The sequence below is a fragment of the Sapajus apella genome, unplaced genomic scaffold, assembly GCF_009761245.1.
Source record: "Sapajus apella isolate SASKATOON/1434 unplaced genomic scaffold, GSC_monkey_1.0 scaffold117, whole genome shotgun sequence".
In the NCBI taxonomy this organism is placed as follows: Eukaryota; Metazoa; Chordata; class Mammalia; order Primates; family Cebidae; genus Sapajus; species Sapajus apella.
Window position 1 is genome coordinate 1,649,834 of NW_022437057.1, and position 25,644 is coordinate 1,675,477.

The window sequence follows — 25,644 nt, forward strand, 5'->3', positions numbered from 1 at the left end:
TGGAGTGCAGTGGTGCAATCTCAGCTCATTGCAACCTCTGCCTCCCGGTTCAAGCGATCCTCCTGCCTCAGTCTCCAAAGTAGCTGGGATTGATTACGGGCATGTGCCACCATACCCAGCTAATTTTTGTATTTTTAGTAGAGACGGGGTTTCACCATGTTGGCCAGGCTGATCTGGAACTCCTCACCTCAGGTGATCCACCTGCTTCAGCCTCTCAAAGTGCTGGGATTACAGGCGTGAGCCACTGTGCCTGGCCTCATTACTGATTTTTAGTTACTCTTATGGTTATTGGTTGATTAAGGTTTTAAACTCCTTTATAAGTCAGTTTTCCTAGAAAAATTATTCTATGTATCTGTTTTGTTTTGAGACGGAGTCTCACTCTGTCGACCAGGCTAGAGTGCAGTGGTGTGCGTGATCTTGGCTCACCGCAACCTCTACCTCCTGGGTTCAAGCGATTCTCCTGCCTCATTCTTCTAAGTAGCTGGGATTATAGGTTCGCACCACCATGCCCAGCTAACTTTTGTATTTTTAGTAAAGACAGGGTTTCACCATGTTGGTCTGGCTGGACTCGAGCTCCTGACCTTGTGATCCACCTGCTTCAGCCTCCCAAAGTGCTAGGATTACGGGCGTGAGCCACTGCGCCCAGCTTCTATTTTTTTTTTTTTTTTTTTTTTTGAGACGGAGTTTCGCTCTTGTTACCCAGGCTGGAGTGCAATGGCGCGATCTCGGCTCACCGCAACCTCCGCCTCCTGGGTTCAGGCAATTCTCCTGCCTCAGCCTCCTGAGTAGCTGGGATTACAGGCACATGCCACCATGCCCAGCTAATTTTTTGTATTTTTAGTAGAGACGGGGTTTCACCATGTTGACCAGGATGGTCTCGATCTCTTGACCTCGTGATCCACCCACCTCGGCCTCCCACAGTGCTGGGATTACAGGCTTGAGCCACCGCGCCCGGCCTTATTTTTTTTTTTTAGATGGAGTCTCGCTCTGTCACCCAGGCTGGAGTGCAGTGGTGCAATCTCAGTTCACTGCAACCTCTGCCTCCCAGGCTCAAGCAATTCTCCTGCCTCAGCCTCCTGAGTAGCTGGGATTACAGGTACCCACCACTGTGCCCGGCTAATTTTTGTATTTTCAGTAGAGATGAGGGTTTCACCATATTGATCAGGCTGGTCTCAATCTCCTGACCTCAAGTAATCCACCTGCCTCAGCCTCCAAAAGTGCTAGGATTACAGGTGTGAGCCACTGCGTCTAGCCCTGGTCTGTGTATCTGTGCTGTCCAGTATGATAGCCACTAGGCATACAAGACTGTTAAGCACTTGAAATGTAACTAGTCCAAATTGGGATGTGATCTATCTAAAATACACACTGGATTTTAATTTTTTAAAAAATGTTGATTACAAATTGAAATGATATTTTGGATATATTGGGTTAGATTAAATGTTATTCTTTTTTAAAATTTTCTTTGACAACCATTGTGTCGGATGAGATAAAATGTTATTGAAACCAATTTTACTTGATTATTTTTGCTTTTTAAAAATATGAAGACCAGGCATGGTGGCTCACGCCTGTCAACCCAGCACTCTGGGAGGCCAAAGAGGGTGGATTGCTTGAGCCCAGCAGTTCAAGATCAGCTTGGGCAACATGGAGAAACCCCATCTCTACCAAGAGTGCACATATTAGCCTGGTGCGGTGGCACGCGCCTGTGGTTCCAGCTACTTGGGGGCTTGAGGTGGGAGGATTGCTGAGGCCGGGAGGTGGAGGCTGCAATGAGCAGCGATGGCCCCACTGCACTCCAGCCTGGGTGACAGAGCAAGACCTTGTCTCAAAAAGAAAGGAAAAAGAGAGGGGAGGGGAGGGGGGGAGGGGAGGGGAGTGGAAGGGAAGGGAGATTCCTCCTCTTTGACATTATTTTATTGTACTTATTCTAGGTTCTTTTAGTACTTTTCTGTGTGTTTTCCAATTTTTCTTGTTTCTAATAAATGATGTAGGCTATAAATGCTCTGAAAACCACTTGGGCTTTGTAGCAGTTTTCCTATGTAGCACATTCTCTCATTCACTTCTGTGTGGATCTTAGAAATGGTTGTATTTTAGTGACATAAGGATAATCACATTAGCAAGAGATTTCAGACAACAGATATCTATAGCATAGCTGGAAAAATTAAGCAGCAATTTTACTTTTTGACTGTTTCTTCTCATGTGTTTTCCTTTACTGCTGCCAGGTTTCAGACACTCTGTCCAACATTCTACTTCTGAGGCAGGATTCTCTATTCTATTTCTGGTTGCCAGAGCCTTCAGTTTACAGAATACTAAGATGAGACTGAAGCAAGGATCGTTTCTGTGGTACCTCTATCTGGACAAAGTACACTGCTTACTATCTGTGAGAAATGTGAAGACTTTGTTGGAATATTTTCACCTCCTAGATGTTCACGGCAAGAACACCTTGAATGGTCAGTACTTCCAGACATGTCTCCTCTGGGTCCTTACCTGATTTTTAGCTAATGTGCAGGAAAACTTGCAGAGCCAGAAATTGTTTTGTTAGTAAATTTTTTTTTTTTTTTTTTTTTGAGACGTAGTCTTGCTCTGTCACCCAAGCTGAAGTGCAATGGTACAATCTCGGCTCCCTGCAACCTCTGCCTCCTGGGTTCAAGTGATTCTCCTGCCTCAGCCTCCCGAGTAGCTGAGGTTACAGGCGGCCCACACCACGCCCAGATAATTTTTTGTATTTTTAGTAGAGACAGGGTTTCACCATATTGGCCAGTCTGGTCTCGAACGCCTGACTTCAGGTGATCCACCCACCACAGCCTCCCAAAGTGCTGGGATTACAGGTGTGAGCCACTGTGCCCAGTCTGTTAGTAAATCTTTTATCTTCTAGTTGAAGCACAGAGAGAAATTGCCAACTGAGAATTGACGCTGGGACGGTTCAGTGGGGAGGAGAGAATTGCAGGCTGTGTGGCGGAATCCTGGTCCACACCAGTTATTCTTTGGTGATGTTGATACCGCATCATCACCTCTCCAAGTCTCATTTTCCTCATCTAGAGGTGAGGCTTCTTATAATGGAGTCCATCTCAAAGTTGGAAAAAAAAAAGGTAATGAGATAATGTATGGCAAATGCTTAGCACAGTGTCTGACACATTGTAAGGACTTAATAAGGGTTTGTTATTATTGTAATTGTTATTCTTGGGAGCTGAGCCCCACTCAGGCAGTAACCCTGGAGACCCCTCAGCAAGACTTCTAATCTGTCATGTGGGAAGTTTGAATCTGATGAGCTGCAGGATCCCGTCTACTTTCTACTTATAGGTACTTGTGAATGACAAAAAAAAAAAAAAAAAGTCTGGGCACGGTGGCTCATGCCTGTAATCCCAGCACTTTGGAAGGCCAAGGCAGGTAGATCATCGGAGGTCAGGAGTTGGAGACCAGCCTGGCCAATATGGTGAAACCTTGTCTCTACTAAAAATATAAAAGTCAGCCTGACATGGTGGTGGGCGCCTGTAATCTCAGCTACTCGGGAGACTGAGGCAGGAGAATCGCTTGAATCTGGGAGGCGGAGGTTGCAGTGAGCCAAGATAGCACCACTGCACTCCAGCCTTGGTGACAGAGTGAGACTCTGTCTTTCTTAAATAAATGACTGTTTTGAAAGCAGCAGACTCTGGCTCACCCAAATCTCCAAGACCTTAAGTCATTCCCCCACAGGAGGGCAAACACTAAGGCTGTGCCTTCACCCTTCCAGTCCCTCTGTGACCAGAAGACCTGAGCATGGCATTATCTCCTGGGTATTGCATCACCAGGGAGCGAACTGGTTACCAGGGAGCTGAGACTCTTCTCCTCAAGCATCCCAGCGAGACTCAGTGTGGGCTTGGCAGGCAGAGAGCCCATGTTTCCATCTTAACCTTTTATTTACAACCAGGTCCCCTACAGCTGCTTTATCAAGGCAGGGTTATTGTGAAGATTTGGCAATGCACTGTACGTAAATCTCTATTAAAGAGAAAAAGAAGGTGTCCCCTTTTTATTGTTTGTTTTTAAAGATTGAACGAACCCTTAAAATAACGACGGAGAAACCCCTTACTCACAAATAGCATTTCTCTCTCAGCGGTCAGAGCAAGTGAATAGATAGGATTCCTTATTTCTATCCAGTACTGAAAAGAACCTAAAGTGCTGTAATTGGAATTCTATGTGTTTGTGAACTCAACAAGCACAGTTGAGATCTGCAGCCTTTTTTTTTGTTTTCTTTCTTTTTTTTTTTTTGAGACGGAGCCTTACTCTGTCGCCCAGGCTGGTGTGCAGTGGGGCCCTCTTGGCTCATGCAACCTTCACCTCCTGGGTTCAAGCGATTCTCCTGCCTCAGCCTCCCAAGTAGCTGGGATTATAGGCTCCCGCCACCAAGCCAGGCTAACTTTTGTATTTTTAATAGAGACGAGGTTTCATCATGTTGGCCAGGCTGGTTTTGAACTCCTGACCTCAGGTGATCTACCCTCCTCGGTCTCCCAAAGTGCTGGGATTACAGGCGTGAGCCACCACACCCAGCCTTTTTTTTTTTTTTTTTTTGTCATTCACAAGTATTAATAAGTAGAAGGGATCCCGTAGCTCATCAGATTCAAACTCTTCCCACTTGACAGATAAGAAGTCTTGCTAAGGGGTCTCCAGAGTTAATGCCTAAGTGGGGCTCAGCTCCCAAGAATAATAATTACAATAATAACAAACACTGGGACTACAGCTGTGCACCACCACACTGGCTAATTTTTGAATTTTTAGTAGAGGCAGGGTTTCACTATGTTGGCCAGGCTGGTCTTGAACTCCTGACCTCAAGTGATCCGCCTGCCTTGGGCTCCCAAAGTGCTGAATTACAGGTGTGAGCCACAGCACCCAGCCTCAAAATAGTCTTTAGTAAGTGGCTACTAAGTTGCACATGGAAACATTTCTCCAGGAGCAATTACACAAACATCACCGTGTATATTATGGTGTGTTGTTTCCAGGTGCTCATATCCAGGGAGGTGTAGAGAAGGAACATTAAGGGGATGTCAGAAGCCCCCAAATCATGACACTGTGACTACGGATTTGCTGTGCTTTTAGCTGGCTTCAGCTGGGACTCCGCATTACACATATGGGTTTTACGTATTCAGTGGAGCCATTTCTTACGCAGGAGATAGTTTCTGTAATCAGTGGGCAAAGGGAAACCAATGTAGATAAAAGTAAAAATCCCTTGTTACTGTGATTTGTGCATACAACTGTAGACAGTCACCTAACACTGTGTAAGTGTATTGCCATGTTTTTTTTTTCATCTTTTATTTATGATTAATGAGTAGAATGGCAGGCAAAAAACTTCTCTGTACTTGGTATGCAAAAAGATCTTGAAAACGAAAAAAAAAACAAAAAACAACAACAACAAAAACTTCCCAGTTTTTTTTTTTTTTTTTTTTTGTTTTCCTCAGCGGGAGTCTCACTCTGTCTCCAGGCTGGAGTACAGTGGTTCGATCTTGGCTCACTGCAAACTCTGCCTCCGGGGTTCAAGTGATTCTCCTGCCTCAGCCTTCTGAGTAGCTGAGATTATAGGTGCGTGCCACCATGCCCAGCTAATTTATGTATTTTTAGTAGAGACAGGGTTTTACTATGTTGGTCAGGCTGGTCTCAAACTCCTCATCTCAAGTAATCCAACCACCTCAGCCTCCCATAGGGCTGGGATTATAGGTGTGAGCCACCAGGCCCGGCGCTTCCCAGTTCTTTAAAGAGTTTTTCAGCATTTTTTCTTCTGAATGTATATGATTAAATATGCATTAACTAATGCAAAAAAGACAGAGTTTCACCATGGAAAAAATACCATGGTCAAGCAAATTCACACTTGAACCCCAGCTCTGCTGCTTCCTATGTGAGGCACACCTTTGTCGCTCAATGCATGGTGCTCAGACCAGCTGCAGCTACATCACCTAGGAGCTTGACGAAATGGGAAATCTCAGGTTTCATAACAGATTTCTTGAATCAGAATCTGTAGTTTTACAAGATCCCCAAGTGATTGGTATCCCATTACAGTTTGAGAAATGCTGGTATAGACTAATGGACTTGTGTGAGCTGGAGGCAGGAGCGAAGCCCTGACCATGATCTCATTCTCCACAACTCCAGGTCCATTGCTATTCCACAAGCTCAAGGGCGATGAAGGTTTGAGGAATTGTAGAAAGCACAGTGGCAAAGCCAGAAACAAAATGTTATCATCATTCTTCCTAGATCAACAAGTTTCCAACATCACTACCGTTTACATAGCTCCCAGCTGTTTAGCGTTTTGGAACTGTTTCCAACACATGTGCTCACCTGCCCCCTTCACAGATGTGCTGTTCTACCACTTCCTTCATCATGCGACTGACTTGAATAAGACACAGATCAACCTCGTGTTTGACTTGCTGGACTGGAGTGCTGTGGGCGAGATCGGCTTTGAGCAGTTCTACGTGCTGGTGTGCATACTGCTGGCTCACGAGGCAAGTGTTAGCGTGGCTGCTGCCACCCTCTTCCTAAAAGGAGCACTGAATTAGGAATGTATCAGAGGTTTTCTTCCTTTCACTAAAAAGAAGAATTAAAAATGGGTGGTGCAGACCGGGCAAGGTGGTTCACGCCTGTAATCCCAGCACTTTGGGGGGCCGAGGCGGGTGGATCACAAGGTCAGGAGGTCGAGACCATCCTGGCTAACATGGTGAAACCCCGTCTCTACTAAAAACGCAAAAATTAGCTGGGTATGGCAGCGTGCGCCTGTAGTCCCAGCTACTCGGGAGGCTGAGGCAGGAGAATCGTTTGAACCCGGGAGGTGGAGGCTGCAGTAAGCTGAGATTGCGCCATTGTACTCCAGCCTGAGCGACAGAGACTCCATCTCAAAAAAAAGAATAAAAAAGGGTGGTGGGGAGAACAATGAGCTTTAGTTCCTGAATGGTTCAGGTTTTTCCACAGCCTCTCCCTGCTGTAGCCCCAGCCTCTTGGCTGCCCCCCCCTCCCCCGCTCCCCCGCTCCCCCCGCTCCCCCCGCTCCCCCCGCTCCCCCCGCTCCCCCCGCTCCCCCGCCCCTCACAGAGGACAGATTTGGCCATCATATCCCTTCTCGACATTCCTTTCTTCACTCGTTGTAGCTGCTGATTTTCAGAGAATCACCAGTGAGCTCCAATGCCTCACTCCTTCAATGATCCTTCTTCTCAGGGAATTTTCTGAAGGTGGAAACTTTCCTTACCGTATATACACTTCCAGTGTGTATTTACCCAGTTCAATTCTGTTGTTTGTTTGTTTTTTTTTTGAGATTGAGTCTCTGTCACCCAGGCTGGAGTGCAGTGGCATGATCTCAGCTCACTGCAACCTCCACCATCCAGGTTCAAGCAATTCTCATGCCTCAGCTTCCCGAGTAGCCGGGACTACAGGTGCATGCCGCCACACCCGGCTAATTTTTGTATTTTTAATAGCAACAGGGGTTTACCATGTTGTCCAGATTGGTCTCAAACTCCTTACCTCAAGTGATCCACCCGCCTTGGCCTCCCAAAGTGCTGGCTTATAGGCGTGAGCCTCTGTACCCGGCCTCAGTTCCCATTTTTTTGAGGAAAGAAGGTCATCATTTTATCACCCATGCTATGATGTTTCACAAGACTTTCACTGAATGTAAGGAAATGCATTATAGTAACTAGAGTTCTGTCTAGCAGAATTGATTACTACATGTGGCAGATTTCAAGTTCTTTTTGAATGCAGATGCTGAAGTGGGACTTGCTGCATTGATGACAGAACACTTTCAGCTCTGAGCTTCTGATTTTGTCTTTTGCTTTTAGCTCTCTTGGGAAGGGGCTGGTGAAGATATATCTTGATGAGACAAGTTTAGAAAGCAGCATTGACAACACTGTCGCTCATCTTACCTATTTCTCTCGCAACAGAACCATTTGGAAGAACAGTTTATGTATCGTCATTCCCGGACTGTCTTTGACCTGCTTGATCTGAATGGGGATCAGATAATCAGTCCAAAAAACTTCGGAATGTATAGATTTCTCTTCAATATTCAAAAACAGGAACTCAAAGATCTCTTCTGTGACTTTGACATTACAGGTGACCATGTACGTATAGATCCAAAATGTGGCAACTGTGTGGCCAGTCTCTTTCCATAAGCAGGGAAAAATGTCCCACTACATACAGGAGAGATGAGTGAGAAGGAGGGTGGGAAAAACCTACTCAAATAAGCATATTGCATGGCAGTAGGATCAGAAAAAATCTTTTTTTTTTTTTTGGGACGGAGTTTCGCTCTTGTTACCCAGGCTGGAGTGCAATGGCGCGATCTCGGCTCACCGCAACCTCCGCCTCCCGGGTTCAGGCAATTCTCCTGCCTCAGCCTCCTGAGTAGCTGGGATTACAGGCACGCGCCACCATGCCCAGCTAATTTTTTGTAGTTTTAGTAGAGACGGGGTTTCACCATGTTGACCAGGATGGTCTCGATCTCTTGACCTCGTGATCCACCCGCCTCGGCCTCCCAAAGTGCTGGGATTACAGGCTTGAGCCACCGCGCCCGGCCAGAAAAAATCTTAAGAGACTTATGCGCCCTTGAAGAGAAAGGGTAGACTAACTAAATGCTATATCATGGACAGGCGGGGGGGCTCATGCCTGTAATGCCAGACTCATGCTTGTAACTCCCAGCTCCTCGGGAGGCTGAGGCAGGAGGATGGCTTGAGCTGAGGAGTTCCAGGCCAGCCTGGGCAACATATTGAGACCTTGTCTCAAAAAAACAATTCCTAAGAGAAAGCTATGGTGAAGACGTGAATTCTGCCTAACTAAAGAGGAAATCCACATTGGGGAAGCAAGTGGCAACTGAGGTTGAAAATGATGATCACACTGTGAACAACATTAGATGCCAGCCGGAAGCCTCTAGACTTGACATGGTAATAGTTGGTGCAAATTGAAGATAATGGCAAAAGCTTCAATTACTTTTCCACCAAACTTATGGAAGAAAGTGCCAGGAATCATGGCTTATGACTGTAATCCCAGCACTTTGGGAGGCTGAGGTGGACAGATCACTTGAGGCCGGGAGTTCTAGATCAGCCTGGCCAACATGGTGAAACCTTGTCTCTACTAAAAATACAAGAATTAGCCAGGGTTGGTGGCACACGCTTGCAATTCCAGTTACTCGGGAGGCTAAGACGGGAGAATCACTTGAACCTGGGAGGTGGAGGTTGCAGTGAGCTGAGATCGCACCACTGCACTCCAGGCTGGGTGACTGAGTGAGACCTCATCTCAAGAAAAAACGATCCTTGTTTCTTTAGCATCTACAATAGACTCTCTATTCCTGGCTACTGGACTACAATCAGACTATAATTATGTCCCAATTACTGAGTGTCTTTAATTTCCCAAGTTTTTAATACAGAAATGAGTGCAATCCTGCTATCATCTGAAACAAACTATCAAGTGTTTCCTGAAATAACTTTTCTTTTCTCCCCCCTAATAAAAGCGTCTTAATTACCAGGAATTTAAGCTGTATACAATCGTCCGCATTGACAAATTACAGAAGAGGCAGAACAAAACAGAGGAGAATGCAAAAAGAGAGAGAAGTATTCTCTGCTCATAAAGAAAATGTCACATCAAGTAAATGCAAGCAGAAAGAGTCTCTTGGGAAAAAAATGGGATCTGAAAGTAGAGAACATGAACATTGATGAAGACTGTTAACATGTCTAAAAATAAATTCAGAGCATCAAAGTAGATATCTTTGACTTTTTTTTTTTTTTTAAACAGTCTCGCTCTATCGCCCAGGCTGTAGTGCAGTAGTGTGGTCCGGACTCACTGCAACCTCTGCCTCCTGGGTTCAAGTGATCCTCATGCCTCAGCCTCCTGAGTGCCTGGGATTACCCCCATGCGCACTAATTTTTTGAATTTTTAGTTAAGATAGGGTTTTACCATGTTGCCCAGGCTGGTCTCAAACTCCTGACCTCAAGTTATCCACCCACCTCAGCCTCCCATGCGCAGCTAATTTTTTGAATTTTTAGTTAAGATAGGGTTTTACCATGTTGCCCAGGCTGGTCTCAAACTCCTGACCTCAAGTTATCCACCCACCTCAGCCTCACAAAGTGCTGGGATTACAGGTGTGAGCACTGTATCCAGCCAGGTTCTGCATTTTAATAACCTCTTGACCTTACACTGAACTTACAATAATGTAATATGGAATAACCACTTTCTTTTTGTTGACATGTCCCAATTCTGCGGCTGCTTTTCAGATCAACCCTTATCAATAGCTTCCTCTGTACCCAACTAATTGCTAACACGACATACTGGAGTCAGGCAGTTGAAAGAAGGTGCAGCTTTCCTGATACTGGTCACTAGTGGGCCAAAAGTCTCAGAATCCTTTTTTTTTTTTTTTTGAGACGGAGTTTTTGCTCTTTTTACCAAGGCTGGACTGGAATGGCACAATCTCAGCTCACAACCTCCGCCTCCCAGGTTCAAGTGATTCTCTTGCCTCAGCCTCCCGAGTAGCTGGGGTTATAGCCATGTGCCACCATGGCCAGCTAATTTTATATTTTTAGTAGAGACAGGGTTTCTCCACGTTGGTCAGGCTGGTCTTGAACTCCCGATCGCAGGTGATCCACCTGCCTCGGCCTTCCAAAGTGCTGGAATTACAGGCATGAGCCACCGTGCCCGGCTCAGAGGTCTCAGAGTCCTTTCTAGTCTCCTGCTTCTTAGGCTAAGGCCACCTATGTGCCAGAGATTTCAAACTAGCCAATGGTGAAGTGCTCCAACCACAGGAGTTGACATTTAAGGATATGGAGGCTATGTGCTTCCTAGAACCTGAATTAATCTGAGTTAGGCACTTAAACAAGTGTACCAAATTTACTAGGGTAAAATAATAATAATTATTATTGTTTGAGACCTAGTCTCACTCTGTCGCCAAGGCTGGAATGCAGTGGCACAATCTCGGCTCACTGCAACCTCTGCCTCCCAGGTTCAAGCGATTCTCCCTGCCTCAGCCACCTGATAGTTGGGACTATAGGCATGTGCCACCACGCTGGGTTAATTTTTGTTATTTTTAGTAGAGACAGGGTTTCACCATATTGGCAAGGCTGGTCTGAAACTTCCGACCTCGTGATCTGCCCACCTTGGCCTCCTAAAGTGCTGGGATTACAGACGTGAGAAACCAAGCCCAGCCGGGTAATAATTATCACATGCCCTTGCATAATTTTAATTTTTTTATGCCTTGAATAATTTAAAGATTTTTTTGACATGGGACTTACGAATCCTCTCTACCCAATTGTACTGTAATGTTACTGATGACAGCTGCCATATATTATGTGCTTGCTATGGGTTAGGTAGTTCTTTTTTTTTTGAGATGGAGTTTTGCTCTTGTTGCCCAGGCTGGAGTGAAATGGCACGATCTCAGCTCACTGCAACCTCTGCCTCCCACGTTCAAGCGATTCTCCTGCCTCAGCCTCCTGAGTAGCTGGGATTACAGGCCTGCACCACCACGCCTGGCTAATTTTGTATTCTTAGTAGAGACAGGGTTTCTCCATGTTGGTCAGGCTAGTCTTGAACTCCCAACCTCAGGCGATCCTCCCGCCTCGGCCTCTCAAAGTGATGAGATTACAGGGGTGAGCCACCACGCCCAGCCAGGTTAGGTAGTTCTTCAGATGTATGACTTTATTTATCCTTATGGCCCTATGAATTAGGTGTTACTCTCCTAAATGTACAAATGAGAAAATTGAGACCAAGAAAGATTAAGAACTTTACTCAAGCCAGGTGTGGTGGCTCATGCCTGTAATCCCAGCACTTTGGGAAGCCGAGGTGGGCGGATCACAAGGTCAAGTGTTTCAATACCAGCATGACCAACACAGTGAAACCCCATCTCTACCAAAAATGCAAAAAAAATTAGCCAGGCATAGTGGAGCACGCCTCTAATCCCAGCTATTCAGGAGGCTGAGTCAGGAGAATCGCTTGAGCTTGGGAGGCGAAGGTTGTTGCAGTGAGCCGAGCCGAGATTGCACCACTGCATCCAGCCTGGGTGACAGAGTGAGACTCTGTCTAAAAAAAAAAAGAGCCTTACTCACTTACTCAAGAACATATAGCTCACAAGAGGCAGGACCGGGGTTCAAATTCAAGGTCAATTAGGTGCCTGTGCTTAGAGCCACTATCTGAATAGCTCATTGTAGTTTCAGCAGATTCTCTTCAAGTTTTAAGCTGGGATTTCATTGGCTCAGAAATCTATTTTGTGTAATGTCATTAATCACCATGTCTCCCTCTATCATAAATTTCTCAGGAAAGAAATTAAATACAGCTCAAAAAAAAAGAAAAAGAAAAAGAAATACAGCTAGAAACCAAGGATTCCTTTTTTTCTTTTTTTTTTTTTTTGAGACGGAGTTTCGCTCTTGTTACCCAGGCTGGAGTGCAATGGCGTGATCTCGGCTCACCGCAACCTCCACATCCCGGGTTCAGGCAATTCTCCTGCCCCAGCCTCCTGAGTTGCTGGGATTACAGGCACGCGCCACCATGCCCAGCTAATTTTTTGTATTTTTAGTAGAGACGGGGTTTCACCATGTTGACCAGGATGGTCTCGATCTCTTGACCTCGTGATCCACCCGCCTCGGCCTCCCACAGTGCTGGGATTACAGGCTTGAGCCACTGCGCCCGGCCTCCAAGGATTTCTTAAGGATACATTACATAACTGCCCTGAAGAAATTCCATGAGTTCCAGAGTAATATCAAAAATAAAATTTAATTACACTTTGTCAATGTGCAACAGACAAGAATACTGCTTATCAGGCTGGGCGTGGTGGCTCACGCCTGTAATCCTAGCACTTTGGGAGGCCGAGGTGGTTGGATCACCTAAGGTCAGGAGTTCAAGACCAGCCTGGCCATCATGGTGAAACCCCATCTTTAAAAAAAAAAAAAAAGGAGCCGGGCACGGTGGCTCAAGCCTGTAATCCCAGCACTTTGGGAGGCCGAGGCGGGTGGATCACGAGGTCAAGAGATCGAGACCATCCTGGTCAACACGGTGAAACCCCCTCTCTACTAAAAATACAAAACATTAGCTGGGCATGGTGGCGCATGCCTGTAATCCCAGCTACTCAGGAAGCTGAGGCAGGAGAATTGCCTGAACCCAGGAGGCGGAGGTTGCGGTGAGCCGAGATCGCGCCATTGCACTCCAGCCTGGGTAACGAGAGCGAAACTCCGTCCCCCAAAAAAAAAAAAAAAAAAAAAAGAAGAATACTGCTTAAGACTGTCATTCATAAATTAAACTTGTAAATAACAGCTAATAATTGCTATCTCTCTATATTTAATAGAGATGGGATTTTGATTTCATGCTTCTAAGTGTGGCTAATGTATTTAGCAGCCAAAACTTCTCTTCCCCACGATGGTACCAGAAAAACAAATCCAACTTGACATACTTGACCTTTGATCTAGGGATCATGGTAACTATCTCATGGAATTGTGTAAAACGAAAAGATGCAAGGCATCTCACAACAGTGCTCTGCCTTTCCTTTGATTTGGTGAAGAGTTTGCAATTATTCTCCAAGGAGAAACACCCTCTGGCAAGCAAGTATGGACACTACTACATCTACCCACTGTACTGAAAGATGAGCACTATCTGGTCAGAAACTGGCAGCTAGAGATTAGCCATAGCTCCAAAGTGCACCACTAGGCTCATCTTGGGTATAAATTTCTGCCTCTTGTGGCAGCCTCGATGGCTTCTGCCACCAGACAGCCTTAGGATCTAGAGGTGGTTCTGGGGGAAGAAATTACAGTGAAGTCTCAAGAAGACTTCTGTCTCTTGTCTTCCAGAGGGGTCCTGAAATACATAAAGGGTAACCATGGCCGGATGTAGTGGCTCACACCTGTAATCCCACCACTTTGGGAGGCTAAGGTGGGTGGATCACTTGAGCTCAGGAGTTCAAGGCTAGCCTGGGCAACATGGTGAGACCCTGTCTCTATTAAACACAGAACAAAACAAAAGTGTAACCATGGATACAAATTTTTTTCAGACATGGTCTCTAAAGCAATGAAAATACTATACCCTTTATTTTTTCTGAATGGGGGCAGGGAGGAAAGAGGCCAAAGATAATAGGTACATTTATAGGTACTGATTCAGGCTAACTTAAAACCCCATCAGATGACTAAAGTTTCAGGAATGAGCATTTTATAAAAGTTTTCCCCTCCACTCTGGAAGCCATTAGGGTGGCTAAAAAACAACTATCGGATTTTTTTTTTTTTTTTTTTTTGAGATGGAGTTTCGCTTGTCACCCAGGCTGGAGTGCAACGGTGCGATCTCGGCTCACTGCAACCTCCGCCTCTCGGGTTCAAGCGATTCTCCTGTCTCAGCTTCTTCTTGAGTAGCTGGGATTACAGGCACCTGCCACAATGACCAGATAAATTTTGGCATTTTTAGTAGAGATGGGGTTTCACAATGTTAGCCAGGTTGGTCTCAAACTCCTGACCTCAGGTGATGCATCCTCCAAGAAAGTGCTGGGATTACAGGTGTGAGCCACTGTGACTGGCCAGATTTTTTTTTTTTTGAGATGGAGTTTCGCTCTTGTTGCCCAGGCTGGAGTGCAGTGGCGTGATCTCGGTTCACTGCACCTCTACCTGCGGTTCATGCCATTCCTCCCGCCTTAGCCTCCCGAGTAGCTGGGATTATAGGTGCCCTCCACCACACCTGGCTAATTTTTGTATTTTTAGTAGAGATGTGGTTTCCCCTATGTTGGCCATGCTAGTCTTGAACTCCTGACCTCAGGTGATCTGCCCACCTCGGCCTCCCAAAGTGCTGGGACTACACGCGTGAGCCACGGTGCCTGGCCCAACTATTAGATTTTTAAAATGCTCTTCCTTTTAGGAGCATCTTCCTAAACTAGATGCTTCTAGCATGGTATCAGGAAACTGAGCATCTCTCTGAAGTGCCCACACTGAAACAGTGTCAAAACAAAAATTCAAATGCATCACTTAAGTGATATTCTTTTGGGACTTAGTAGTACCATTTATAAATCAATCTACTAATGTCCACTTTAGGACTTTTTTCACAATTACATTTTATGACAAAAAATTTTAAATGTGTTTGTAGGTATGTGTGTAGATGCTTCAGCTTAAGTTTCACTATTTCCACAGTGAATTAACCCATCGGATCATGCTTTTAAGGGTAGAGTTTACTAGACAGTGGACATTTAGGTATGTTTTTGAACGGTACCAACACTCTGTATTATTACTCTGTCATAATTGCATTAAAACTTTTGGTCAACCAAGTGTTTTCAGGTGGCCTGAGCCCTGGGGAGACAGCAGCACCTGCAGAGGTAGAGGAATGCAGGCCTGATGGGAGGGAGTACTTACCAGGCTACAGTTTCAGCCCAGGCCCAGACTGCCTTCTCTACAATCTATATCCACTACAAAGAGGGAAGACATTTGGAGGAAGCTAACTATAAATAAAGTGAGATCATCTATTAGGCTGCTTTTAATGGCAATGGCAAAAACTCCAATTACCTTTGCACCAACCCAGTATCTTCCACCAGTCCTTAGGGTTCATGTCTTACCATCATCTTAAGCCTCATGCCAAAGACAACGATTAGAAAAAGCCAAATGAACTGTGCTGACATCTGCTGAGCAGGACATTCACCCACGCACCTGAGCAGCCTACAGAACCAGAAGGATCAGAGGCATTGCAACGGACCCAAACAGAAATCACAGAAGATTGGCTATAGCAAGGGAGATTATCAGCTTCATTCTTTCCTCTCTGTAAGTGAAAACACCAATCGCAGTATTGGAGAGTTGGAGGTAGACACAATGTATATCTGCTAATTTGTCCAATTAATAAGACCATTAAAAAAACTATAGTGTCTTAAAAACTTGTCATAAAATAAGGATTTTTTCACATTAATGAGGAGAAGATATGTCATTCAATAAGTAATATCAGGAAAAGTGGGGTAGCTATTGGGAAAAATAAATCTGAAGTGCTAACCTACTTTTTTCACCAAAATAAACTCCATTTAACAATGAAACCAAAAAGGAAACAAATAAGAGAAACATTTTTGTAATCTCAGATTGGGGAAGACCTTTTGAGGTTAAGAAAAAAACCCAGAAGTCATAGAGTAAGAGACTGACAGATCTGACCATGAAAAACTTAAAAAATTTGCACATGCTAAATTCCACAAAAACAAAAGAAATGACAACACTTGATAGAAAATAACTAATTTCCTTAATATAGAACAGGTACATACAAGTCTTGAGAGTAAAGACCAAAAAGCAATAGGAATATGGGCAAACAGAAAATTCACAAAAAAAAAAAAAAAAAGGCCTTAAAATATAGTATAATGTTAACCTTCGCTCATAAGGAAAATACAGGGCAAAAACCATAGGACAAAGTTTTTACATATCAGATTGTCAAAGATCAGAAAGGTGGTCAGGGTGCAGGGAAATAAAAGCAGTCATACTGTTGTAGTATGAGGATTAATTGGTAAAATCACTTTGGAGGACAAGTAGTCACATAAATCTATAGATTGCAATTCCTACATCTATGTATACAGACACAAAGATGCTATCTATATAAAAGGAAACTCATCCCAGCATGGTTCGCAGTAGCAAAAGACTAGAAACAGCAAAGCCGACCAGAATAAAGAGACTGATGTAACTGTGGCATGCCCAGACAATGGAGGGCTATTGCACCTGTGAAGACCTAGAACCACATATGCAGACCTAGATCGATGTATGCGGAATCATCTCTGGGATTTACCATTTTAGAAAAAAACAAAAGGTGATTTACCACTTTAGAAAAAAAATAGTATATGTATTTATGGAAAAAAATGAGGTGGAGTGAATATAGCCATATACACTAGAAGAGTGGTTCTCAGAGTGCACCTCCCAGATCAGCAGAAGCAGCATGACCCAGGAACTCTTAAGCATGCAGATGATAGGGCGATACCCAGGCCTAATGACTCAGAACATTCTGAGGGAAGGGTCTAGCAATCTGTTTTAATAAGCTTCCAGGTGATTCTGACGCATGCTCAAGTTTAAGGATACCCAGAAGATGGTCAAAGTTGGTTACCTCTGGGGAGGAGAAACAGGAGAAGAACGACAAGAGTGAAAGACTCTTTTCACCTTGGTATGTTTGGATTCTTTTTCCATGGGTATGTATCACCTACTTCATAAAATGATGAAGTATCACCTACTTTACATAAAATTTTCCTGGTTTGGAGGGCAATGGCACGATTATGGCTCACTGCAGCCTTGACATCCCAGCTCAAGTGATCCTCCAAACTCAGCCTAAGTAGCTGGGACTTCAGGAGTGTGCCATCATGCCTGGCCAATTTTTAAATTTTTAGTAGAGATGGGGTCTCCCCTACATTGCCCAGGCTGGCTCTTGAACCAAGCGATCCTCCCATCTTGGCCTCCTAAAGTGTTGGAATTACAGACATGAGTCACAGCACCCAGCCAGCATGATTCTTAAAAAAGAAAACAAAAAACAACAACCTATTTTAGACCAAGATTTCAATGCAGAAGATGAAGCACATTTATAAATGACCATGTTTCACTTGGCATAGCAGAGCCTAAGTTTGGTGATAATAAACCTGTTATTTATTAAGCAGAGGTTTTTTTAAAAAAGGAAAACCTTCACACTTCGCACTTAGAATGAGGCAATTACCCTTATATAGAGAGTATAAACAATTAAAAACCAATAATAAAGGCAAAGACAAAGAGAAAAATTGAAACTTTTTTTTTTTTTAAAAAGCACATAAACCCTACATACTAAAATTATACACATCAAGTACTGGTCCAATCTTATATCAATCTATTTACAATTAAACAGCACCATGGTTTTCCCACCTAGGTTAGTTAAACATGCCCAGAGAATTGTTATTCAAAGTATATGTTCCTTTAAAATAAAATAAACTCTTAAAGAGAGCTCAAATCCTCAACAAAAAAAGACCTTTTACCAATCGACATCATAGATATTGACATCACCAATTTTCCTTAAGAAAAAATAGTTTAAACACTTTTTCTTTTCCAGTTGACAAACTTTTGAGAAGTGCTGCTATTCGATGTGGCACACAAATGAACAAAAACTTTGATGACAGGAGCAATATACTGAAATACCCTAATATCTCCACCTCTAAACATAAAAAAGTTCTCCTTTGGAATTAATGCTGTGGTCTTCACTTGAATTTAGATTCAATCATCAGCAAATTTAAATTAGATATAGCCACAATCTTTAAAGTGAATGCATAAAAGCAGGGTAGTAGTTAAAGCTCTCAGAAACATGATAACTTACAATTACAGATATATTTAATCAGGCTATAGGAAATGTAATACCATTTAAATGTTACATTTAAACTAATTAGCAGTTTCATTTTTGTCATTAAAATTAATAATGCACTTCACATCCAAACAGGTGTGGAGGGCTGATATTTTCCAACTGAGAACAGCGTTAAGTGCCTTCTTGTCTGTACTTTTTCATCTCGAGGATTCTCAGGGGTACAGTGGTCACAGGTTAGCCCCCTTCTCACTTATGAAACCAACTTTTAAAAGGCTCCAAATTAAACTTAATTCTTGGCAGCTTTACTCCAGTCATAGTATAGAAGAATCAGATTATCTCATTGGATTTTTCAGTCCCCTGATCTTAACTTGCAAAAGGGTCTTAATTTACCTCTTTGCTACAAAAGATGAGGGAGGAAAATTGTCATCTACCATGACTAGAGGTAACAGAGAATTGGAAAGCACTAAGGTATAAAGCAATGTTCCATTATTTGGTCTCACTGCTAATGTTTATGCGACACCAGTAAACCATTCACACTTACAAATTTTGAGTTGAAACCTCCTCTAAAAGATTGAAAATAGGCACAGTTCTCCCAGGCACAGATAGAATACGCTTTCCTTACACTCCTCCCTGCAAAGTGGAGTAGACCAATGACTTTATTAACTTGTAGTGGGAACAGCTTACTTGATTCTGGTGTTTCCTGGCCCAGGAACCATGCATTTGGGGGGTATAGTTTGCTATGAAAAGTTCCAAGCAGGATAGATAGATCAATGAAGGTACAATATAGTAGTGACCTTCTAAGCCTGGATATAAAAACAGCTTCATTATATAGACCTTTCAAAATACTTATGCAGCAAGATGACAGTGGCTTTTCAACTGAGTATCTGTTGAAAATCAGAGACCTGACTGTATTGACTAAATTATTGCCTAGTGTTCCAGAAGGGTGCCTGCCACTAATGTGCTAGAAGGCACCAAAATTTAGTGTGAATGTAAATAAGGAGCTCAACACGTGGGGATGAGGAAAGCAACACTAAAGCACAATTTGCCAGTCTCTACTCATTTATGGCTAAATATTAATCGAGCTAAGAATAAAAAAAACAGAATAGAAGCAACCTCAAATACTGCTCTTTTCAGTTTCCATTAGAAAAAAGAAAGCTTAAGTTTTATATCTATTATTTATGGTTTCTGGAAATTATATAATTTGATATATTTTTCTAAAAAAATTCTGTATTCAAAAAGGTGCTTGGTGCTGTCCTTCATGGATGCAATGTTTCATTTACAGTCCAAGTCATTTAAATACAGCCATTACATAGTTGTTGTTTTAAAATAAATGGTTATCTATTTCTTAACTGCCTTTCAAATTAGAAATTGTAATTACATGAGTCTCAAAGCCTGGCTCTTTGTGTTGTATTATTTTTGTTGGTCTCCATCACAGATGGAATTTTTCACTGGTAATTCCTCAGAACTAAATTCATTCATAGGGAATTTAGAGCAGTGAAATAAATTTCACGCCGTAGAGTAGGACATGACAACAACAACAATAAAAGGGAGCAGAGGGATGTGGAAGGGAACAGAGGGATGTGGGAGCCAGCCAACAGGCTCAGGTCAGTTCTCCACTGGTGTTGGGTTTTGCACAGGTTGGCTCACTATCACCTGAACAACGTAGTCCTTTGGGATCTTCAGCTCTTCGAACTTCATTTTGTCGGTGAGAGGTCGGCCAGAAAAGAACCACCGCTGACTGCCTGGTTCCACTCCCTCTGCTGCATGCAACCGTCTCTTCATGTGGAATACCGTGTCTGTGCTGCGAACCACAAGTTTGAGGTCTTTGCCTGTGGAAAGGCGCAAACGAAGCTGACATTCATATCCAGAATTAGGTGGTGGCTCAGGAATATCCAGAGTCTCTATGTCACTCTTTTCCTCTATCATGTTGATTGGCGGTGCCAAGCAATAGACTGGAAGCTGGTACCTGTTCCCCAGTTCATCGTAGCACTCTGTAAGTGCACCTTCAGAAAGAGAAGATATGAGTAAGAACTTAATCCTAAATGAATGCATTTTAGTTTACACCTCGAAAAATGATTAAGCTTCTCTTGCTAGCATGGCAATGTAAATAAAAAAACAATGTCAATCACTGTCAGCCGATCAATGATTATCAAATCCCATACCCAATTATCTATTTAATTTTATATTAACCAGAATGCTAGATCCTTATCACTACACTTTTCTAAGTCATTTCCTATCCATCTCACAGTTTCATTAAAATGGAAGTGAAAGGATATACAACTCAAACGTGCTACTAATATTATTAATGCTTACACAAGACTTAGAGGAAATTTAAATTACATTAGGATATCTTTTTACAGAAATGAATTCACTACCTTAAACAAGCAAGCAAAAAAAAGATTCCTAAGCTCAACTCACCACAAGTGTTCCAGAGCAGTTTTCTTTTTTTAATTGAGATGGTGTCTCACTCTGCTGCCCAGACTGGAGTGCAATGGCATGATCTTGGCTCACTGCAACCTCTGCCTCCTGGGTTCCAGCGATTCTCTTGCCTCTGCCTTCCAAGTAGCTGTGCTGGGATTACAGGTGCCACTACCATACTCGGCTAATTTTTTCTATTTTTAGTACATACGGGGTTTTGTCATGTTGGCCAGGCTAGTCTCGAACTCTTGACCTCAGGTGATCCACCCACATTGGCCTGCCAAAGTGCTAGGATTAAGACATGAGCCATTCCACCTGGCCCTAAAGCAGTGTTTTTAGTGCCTGGACTTCCTTTTTTTTTTTTGAGACAGAGTCTCACTCTGTTGCCTAGGCTGGAGTGCAGGAACAGGATCTCAGTTCACTGCAACCTACATTTCCTGAGTTCAAGCAATTCTCCTGCCTCAGCCTCCTAAGTAGCTGGGACTACAGGTGCATACCACCATGCCTGGCCAATTTTTGTATTTTTAGTAGAGACAGGATCTCACCATGTTGGCTAGGCTGGTCTTGAACTCTGGATCTCAAACAATACACCTGCCTTGGCCTCCCAAAGTGCTGAGATTATAGGCATAAGCCACCATGCTCGGCCCATTGCCTGGACTTCCTAAACTGAAGTACTTGGCAAGAAGTCCTTAGTCCAAAAAGATCACAAATTAGAGATGACAGCCTTAGCAGCTGCCACAGATTCATTGCTTATCTATGAGTCTCTTTAGCAAAATTACCACAGAAATGACTGAGATGTCTTATTTAACCTCAATTAGTCAATCTAGTACAGAGAAGCTATGGATTAAAAAGGAAAAACAAAAGGGTTATGACACAATGTAGCTCAGGGAAGGGAAAAAGTGCTCATGGTTTTTAAAAAATGTATTAATGGCTAATTTCCTTACAAATTATAATTTAAAAATCAAAAACAATATTTTAGAGACAAGGTCTTGCTATGTTGCCCAGTCTGGTCTCAAAACTCCTGGGCTCAAGCAATCTTCCTGCCTCTGCCTTCTGAGTAGCTGAAACGAGGTATGTAAACTACATTATAATTACCAGGACTTCTTTTGGGGGAACCTGAAAGCATAACATTTCTTTTTTTCTTTTTTGACAGTTTTGCTCTTGTTGTCCAGGCTAGAGTGCAATGTCACTATCTTGGCTCACCACAACCTTTGCCTCCCGTCTCCTGCATCTGCCTCCGGAGGAGCGGAATCACAGGCATATGCCACCATGCCCAGCTAATTTTGTATTTTTAGTAGAGATGGGGGTTTCTCCATGTTGGTAAGGCTGGTCTCGAACTCCCAACCTCAGGTAATCCGCCCGCCTCCGCCTCCCAAAGTGCCGGGATTACAGGTGCAAGCCACCACCCATGCTCAGCCAAAAGCATAACTTCATGAACGTTTTAAGGTTATACATAACATATCCTTTCCTCAAACCAGAATATTACATCAGCTTATTATCAATTTGGATAAAAAAACCAAAACGTCTATCAGATCCAGAACACTGAGAAATGGTTATCAATGAACAAATGAGTTAATGAACTGGCATTTGTGTTTAATGTCAATAGGATGAAAATATAAAGCATCTGAAATGAGACTGGAATGGTCACCAACCCACCACAGGTCTGATCTGGTCTGCCTTCTAAGTAACATAAGATGGGCTGAGGCGATAGCTTAGTTAGAAAGCGGAACACACATGAATTTTCCCTCTTCTGTTGCCTCTGTATAATCACTAACACCACTGCAGAAATGGATCTACTTCAAGCACAGTTGTGATCACTAGCAGTCCCTACACCAGTAACTTCACACTGTTGTACCAATACATTTATAAATGTGGGTATAGTCAGATGCGCAAACTTCACTGTTCATATACAGCTTGTGCTCGATTTATGACCACTGTCAGGACCACGGACCAGTCATAACACGATTTGGTCGTGAGTAGGCTATATGTACAGTTGAAATGGTGCACGCGGAGATGGTAGTGCTGCCAGACGCCAGTTCGCACTGTCGTATGCCCAGCTGGGCAACGTTTGCGCTGCCAGACACGGAGCAGTCGTGGCTAGCGACTGTGGTCGTAAAGTCGAATGGTCATAAGTTGCATAGGTGGTAAGTCGATCGATACCTGTACTTCATACAGCCTAGTCCTGAGGCAAAGACGCCTACTAGTGTCTTTCAAATGGGTTGGCTATCATTAGAACCAGAAAAGAGGAAGAGGACAGTTCACTACATACCCCTCACCTCTATGAGGAGAACCCCTTTAGTGACATATCCCACCGATGTTGGGGGGTCAGTAGTATCAGCCTTGTAGGTATACAACAACACATTTACATAACTGCTCCATTATAAAAATTCTCTTAAGAGAGGCACTGTACCAAATAATTACCTGTGGCGTCAGACCAAGATGTAATTCCCAGCCTTTTTATTGACTAGCTGTGCAACCTTGAGCAACATTCTTTAACCTGAAATACCTTTCTCAATCAACAAAATTAGGCAGAATACAACTGACCTCTCAAGTGGTTTCCAGGTTTACACAAGTGTCATTACCTTACATACCATGGCAGATATAATACAGCAGGACTGCAAACCAAACCAGTCAAACTGCAGGCAGAATGATGTCTTTCGTTTTGTTTTGTTTTGTTGTTTTTTGAGATGGAATCTCACTCTTTTTCCCAGGCTCGAGTGCAGTGGAGCAATCTTGGCTCACTGCAACCTCCGCCTACCAGGTTCAAGCGATTCTCCTGCCTCAGCCTTCCCAGTAGCTGGGATTATAGGCGCACCCCACCACACCCAGCTACTTTTTGTATTTTTAGTAGAGATGGGGGTTTTACCATGTTGGTCAGGCTGGTCTCGAACTTCTGACCTTGTGATCCACCCACCTTGGCCTCCCAAAGTGCTGGGATTACAGGCGTCAGCCACCACACCCAGCCTGTTTTTGCTTTTGAGACAGAGTTTCACTCTTGTTGCCCTGACTGGAATGCAATGGCGCAATCTCAGCTCATTGCAACCTCCGCCTCCCGGGTTCAAGCAATTCTCCTGCCTCAGCCTCCTGAGTAGCTGGGATTACAGGCGCCCACCACCACGCCTGGCTAACTTTTTGTATTTTTAGTAGAGATGGGGCTTCATCATGTTGGCCAGGCTGGTCAACTCCTGACCTCAGGTGATCCACCTGCCTCAGCTTCCCAAAGTACAGGGATTACAGGTGTGAGTCACTGTGCCTGGCCAGAATGATGTCTTGACTGAAAAACTTCCTACATTCATAGCCTCCCTACAAATGAGGACTGGAGATGCCAGGGCAGCCCTTTGTACAGTGCTAAAGCAGTAGTGCTTGCCAACCTCAAACAAATGTACAATCTAAAAGGCACTTCAGCTCTTATTAGATCTGAATACGGACTTCAACACAATGGAAAGAAGCCCAGTCTTTTCCCTACTGTCCTTTATCCCAGTGAGTCAGGGTTTAGTTTTCAAACCTCTAAAAGGTGAGAGAGAAAACTGCATGAAGAGTTACAGATGGATGGTGTAACTCATGCTCCACCAGTGCTCAATTCATAATGCTAGAAGTAAGCAATTATAGAAGCTCCTGTATTTCAGTATTTTTAGAAACATAATTTGTTTTTTATTTAATATGGAGTTTTCTAGTTTATTCTTTCCAGCACTTCTTTCTACAAAATTACAATCTGAGTTGTAAATACACTCTTGTTTTAAACTAGAAATTAGACTTCCAGTTTCTGATCTGGCATGCAAAAAACTTAGAAGTCACCACTCCATCCTAACAAGTAAAAGGCTGAGCAAACTGAAAAATCAACAGATCTTCTTAGGTTTGTAGAAGTAAGGTCACAGGGCAAACCACTTTCCCCCAAATAGGAGAGACAGGCAGGGGAATACAGAGAATCACCATTTACCAGAGCAGATGCCCAGGAGCTGAAATCTCTGCAAACCAGTGCAGGGTAGGGAAACCTCAAATGTAACTAAGTGAACTGCTAAAGGCTCAATGTGGACAACTCTTAGAGAGAAAACTCCATGGGGACTCGGTGAAGGGTATCTGGGGAAAGTGATAGCATTATGAGTTTTACCTCCTGGACCTCTACAACTTCCTCATAGTGACAGTCAGAATAATCCCCTGGGTTGGAGGACGGTGCAAAAGGAACCATTTAAACATGTCAGAGCATTCTTCCCTCAGAAGAAACTAATTAGAGCCTAACTTGCTGGGGTTTTATCAGAGCCTAACTGATCTGAAAGAAGAGAAATGCCCAGTTCCAGCCCCTTTGAGCCATCCTGACCCACCTATGGGACTATGACTGAGAAGCACCGGTCAAATTCATGACCCAGAGGCAGTGGCTCATAAAAAGACTGAAAACCTAATCACAGGGTGACAGAATGCTTCCCCACCCTGCACCTTATCTCCACATTACTGAAGGCCCATTTCACATGCTTCCTGTATATTATGTCCACCTTTCCCGAAAAATTACAAGCTGTACCAAAAGGCAAAAAACACAGTTTTTTAGAGCAAGCATCAGACTCAGATATAGCTTGATGTTATAAGGAACAGACTGGGAATGTAAAACATGATTAATTGCTAATGGATAAAGTAGACAGCATGTAAGAGGAACAGATGGGAATGTAATAAGAGAGATGGAAATTCTAAAAAAGAAACAAGAAGAAATGCTAGAGAACAAAACCAATCTAACAGAAATGAAAAACGCCTTTGATGGGCTTATTGGTAACTGAACATGAACGAGGAAGGAATATCTGATTTTGATAATGTCTCAGTAAAAATCTCCAAAACTGAAAAGCAAAGACAAAAGAAGACGAAAAAAACCCTGCAAAACCCAAAAACAAAAAACTCCACCTCAAAATACAGTATCCAGAAACTGTGCGACAAACCAAAGTGTAACATACACATAATGGGAATAGCAGAGGAGAACAAAAGAAAGAAACAGGGAAAATATTTGAAACAATTATGACTGAGAATTTTCCAGAGTTAA

The 25,644-nt window shown here is 43.4% G+C and overlaps 2 protein-coding genes across 3 annotated transcripts in view; one reads left to right on the plus strand and one right to left on the minus strand.

Annotated features, from left to right (window-relative positions):
• The first annotated feature begins 2,271 nt into the window (after window positions 1-2,271).
• On the plus strand, window positions 2,272-9,681 carry EFCAB9 (EF-hand calcium binding domain 9). The gene is made up of 4 exons (XM_032260402.1): window positions 2,272-2,447; window positions 6,313-6,461; window positions 7,883-8,059; window positions 9,442-9,681. Exons 1-4 carry the CDS (start codon window positions 2,312-2,314, stop codon window positions 9,556-9,558), a joined length of 579 nt encoding a protein of 192 aa, XP_032116293.1. The 5' UTR covers window positions 2,272-2,311; the 3' UTR covers window positions 9,559-9,681.
• Window positions 9,682-17,646: 7,965 nt separating this feature from the next.
• Window positions 17,647-25,644, minus strand: part of UBTD2 (ubiquitin domain containing 2) — a 76,838-nt gene continuing 68,840 nt past the window's right edge. For both annotated transcript variants that reach the window (XM_032260351.1, XM_032260352.1), the window contains exon 3: window positions 17,647-20,209. In XM_032260351.1, the coding sequence (XP_032116242.1) occupies window positions 19,812-20,209 (398 nt within the window). In that variant the 3' untranslated portion in view covers window positions 17,647-19,811. The remainder of the gene's footprint in view (window positions 20,210-25,644) is intronic.

Bases quoted from the DNA above. Each gene is read 5' to 3' on its own strand.
- EFCAB9 (XM_032260402.1), top strand. From the start codon at position 2,312: ATGAGACTGAAGCAAGGATCGTTTCTGTGGTACCTCTATCTGGACAAA. The intron at 6,462-7,882 runs GCAAGTGTTAGC...CTCTCGCAACAG, and splicing joins GCATACTGCTGGCTCACGAG to AACCATTTGGAAGAACAGTT. The intron at 8,060-9,441 runs GTACGTATAGAT...CCCTAATAAAAG, and splicing joins TTGACATTACAGGTGACCAT to CGTCTTAATTACCAGGAATT.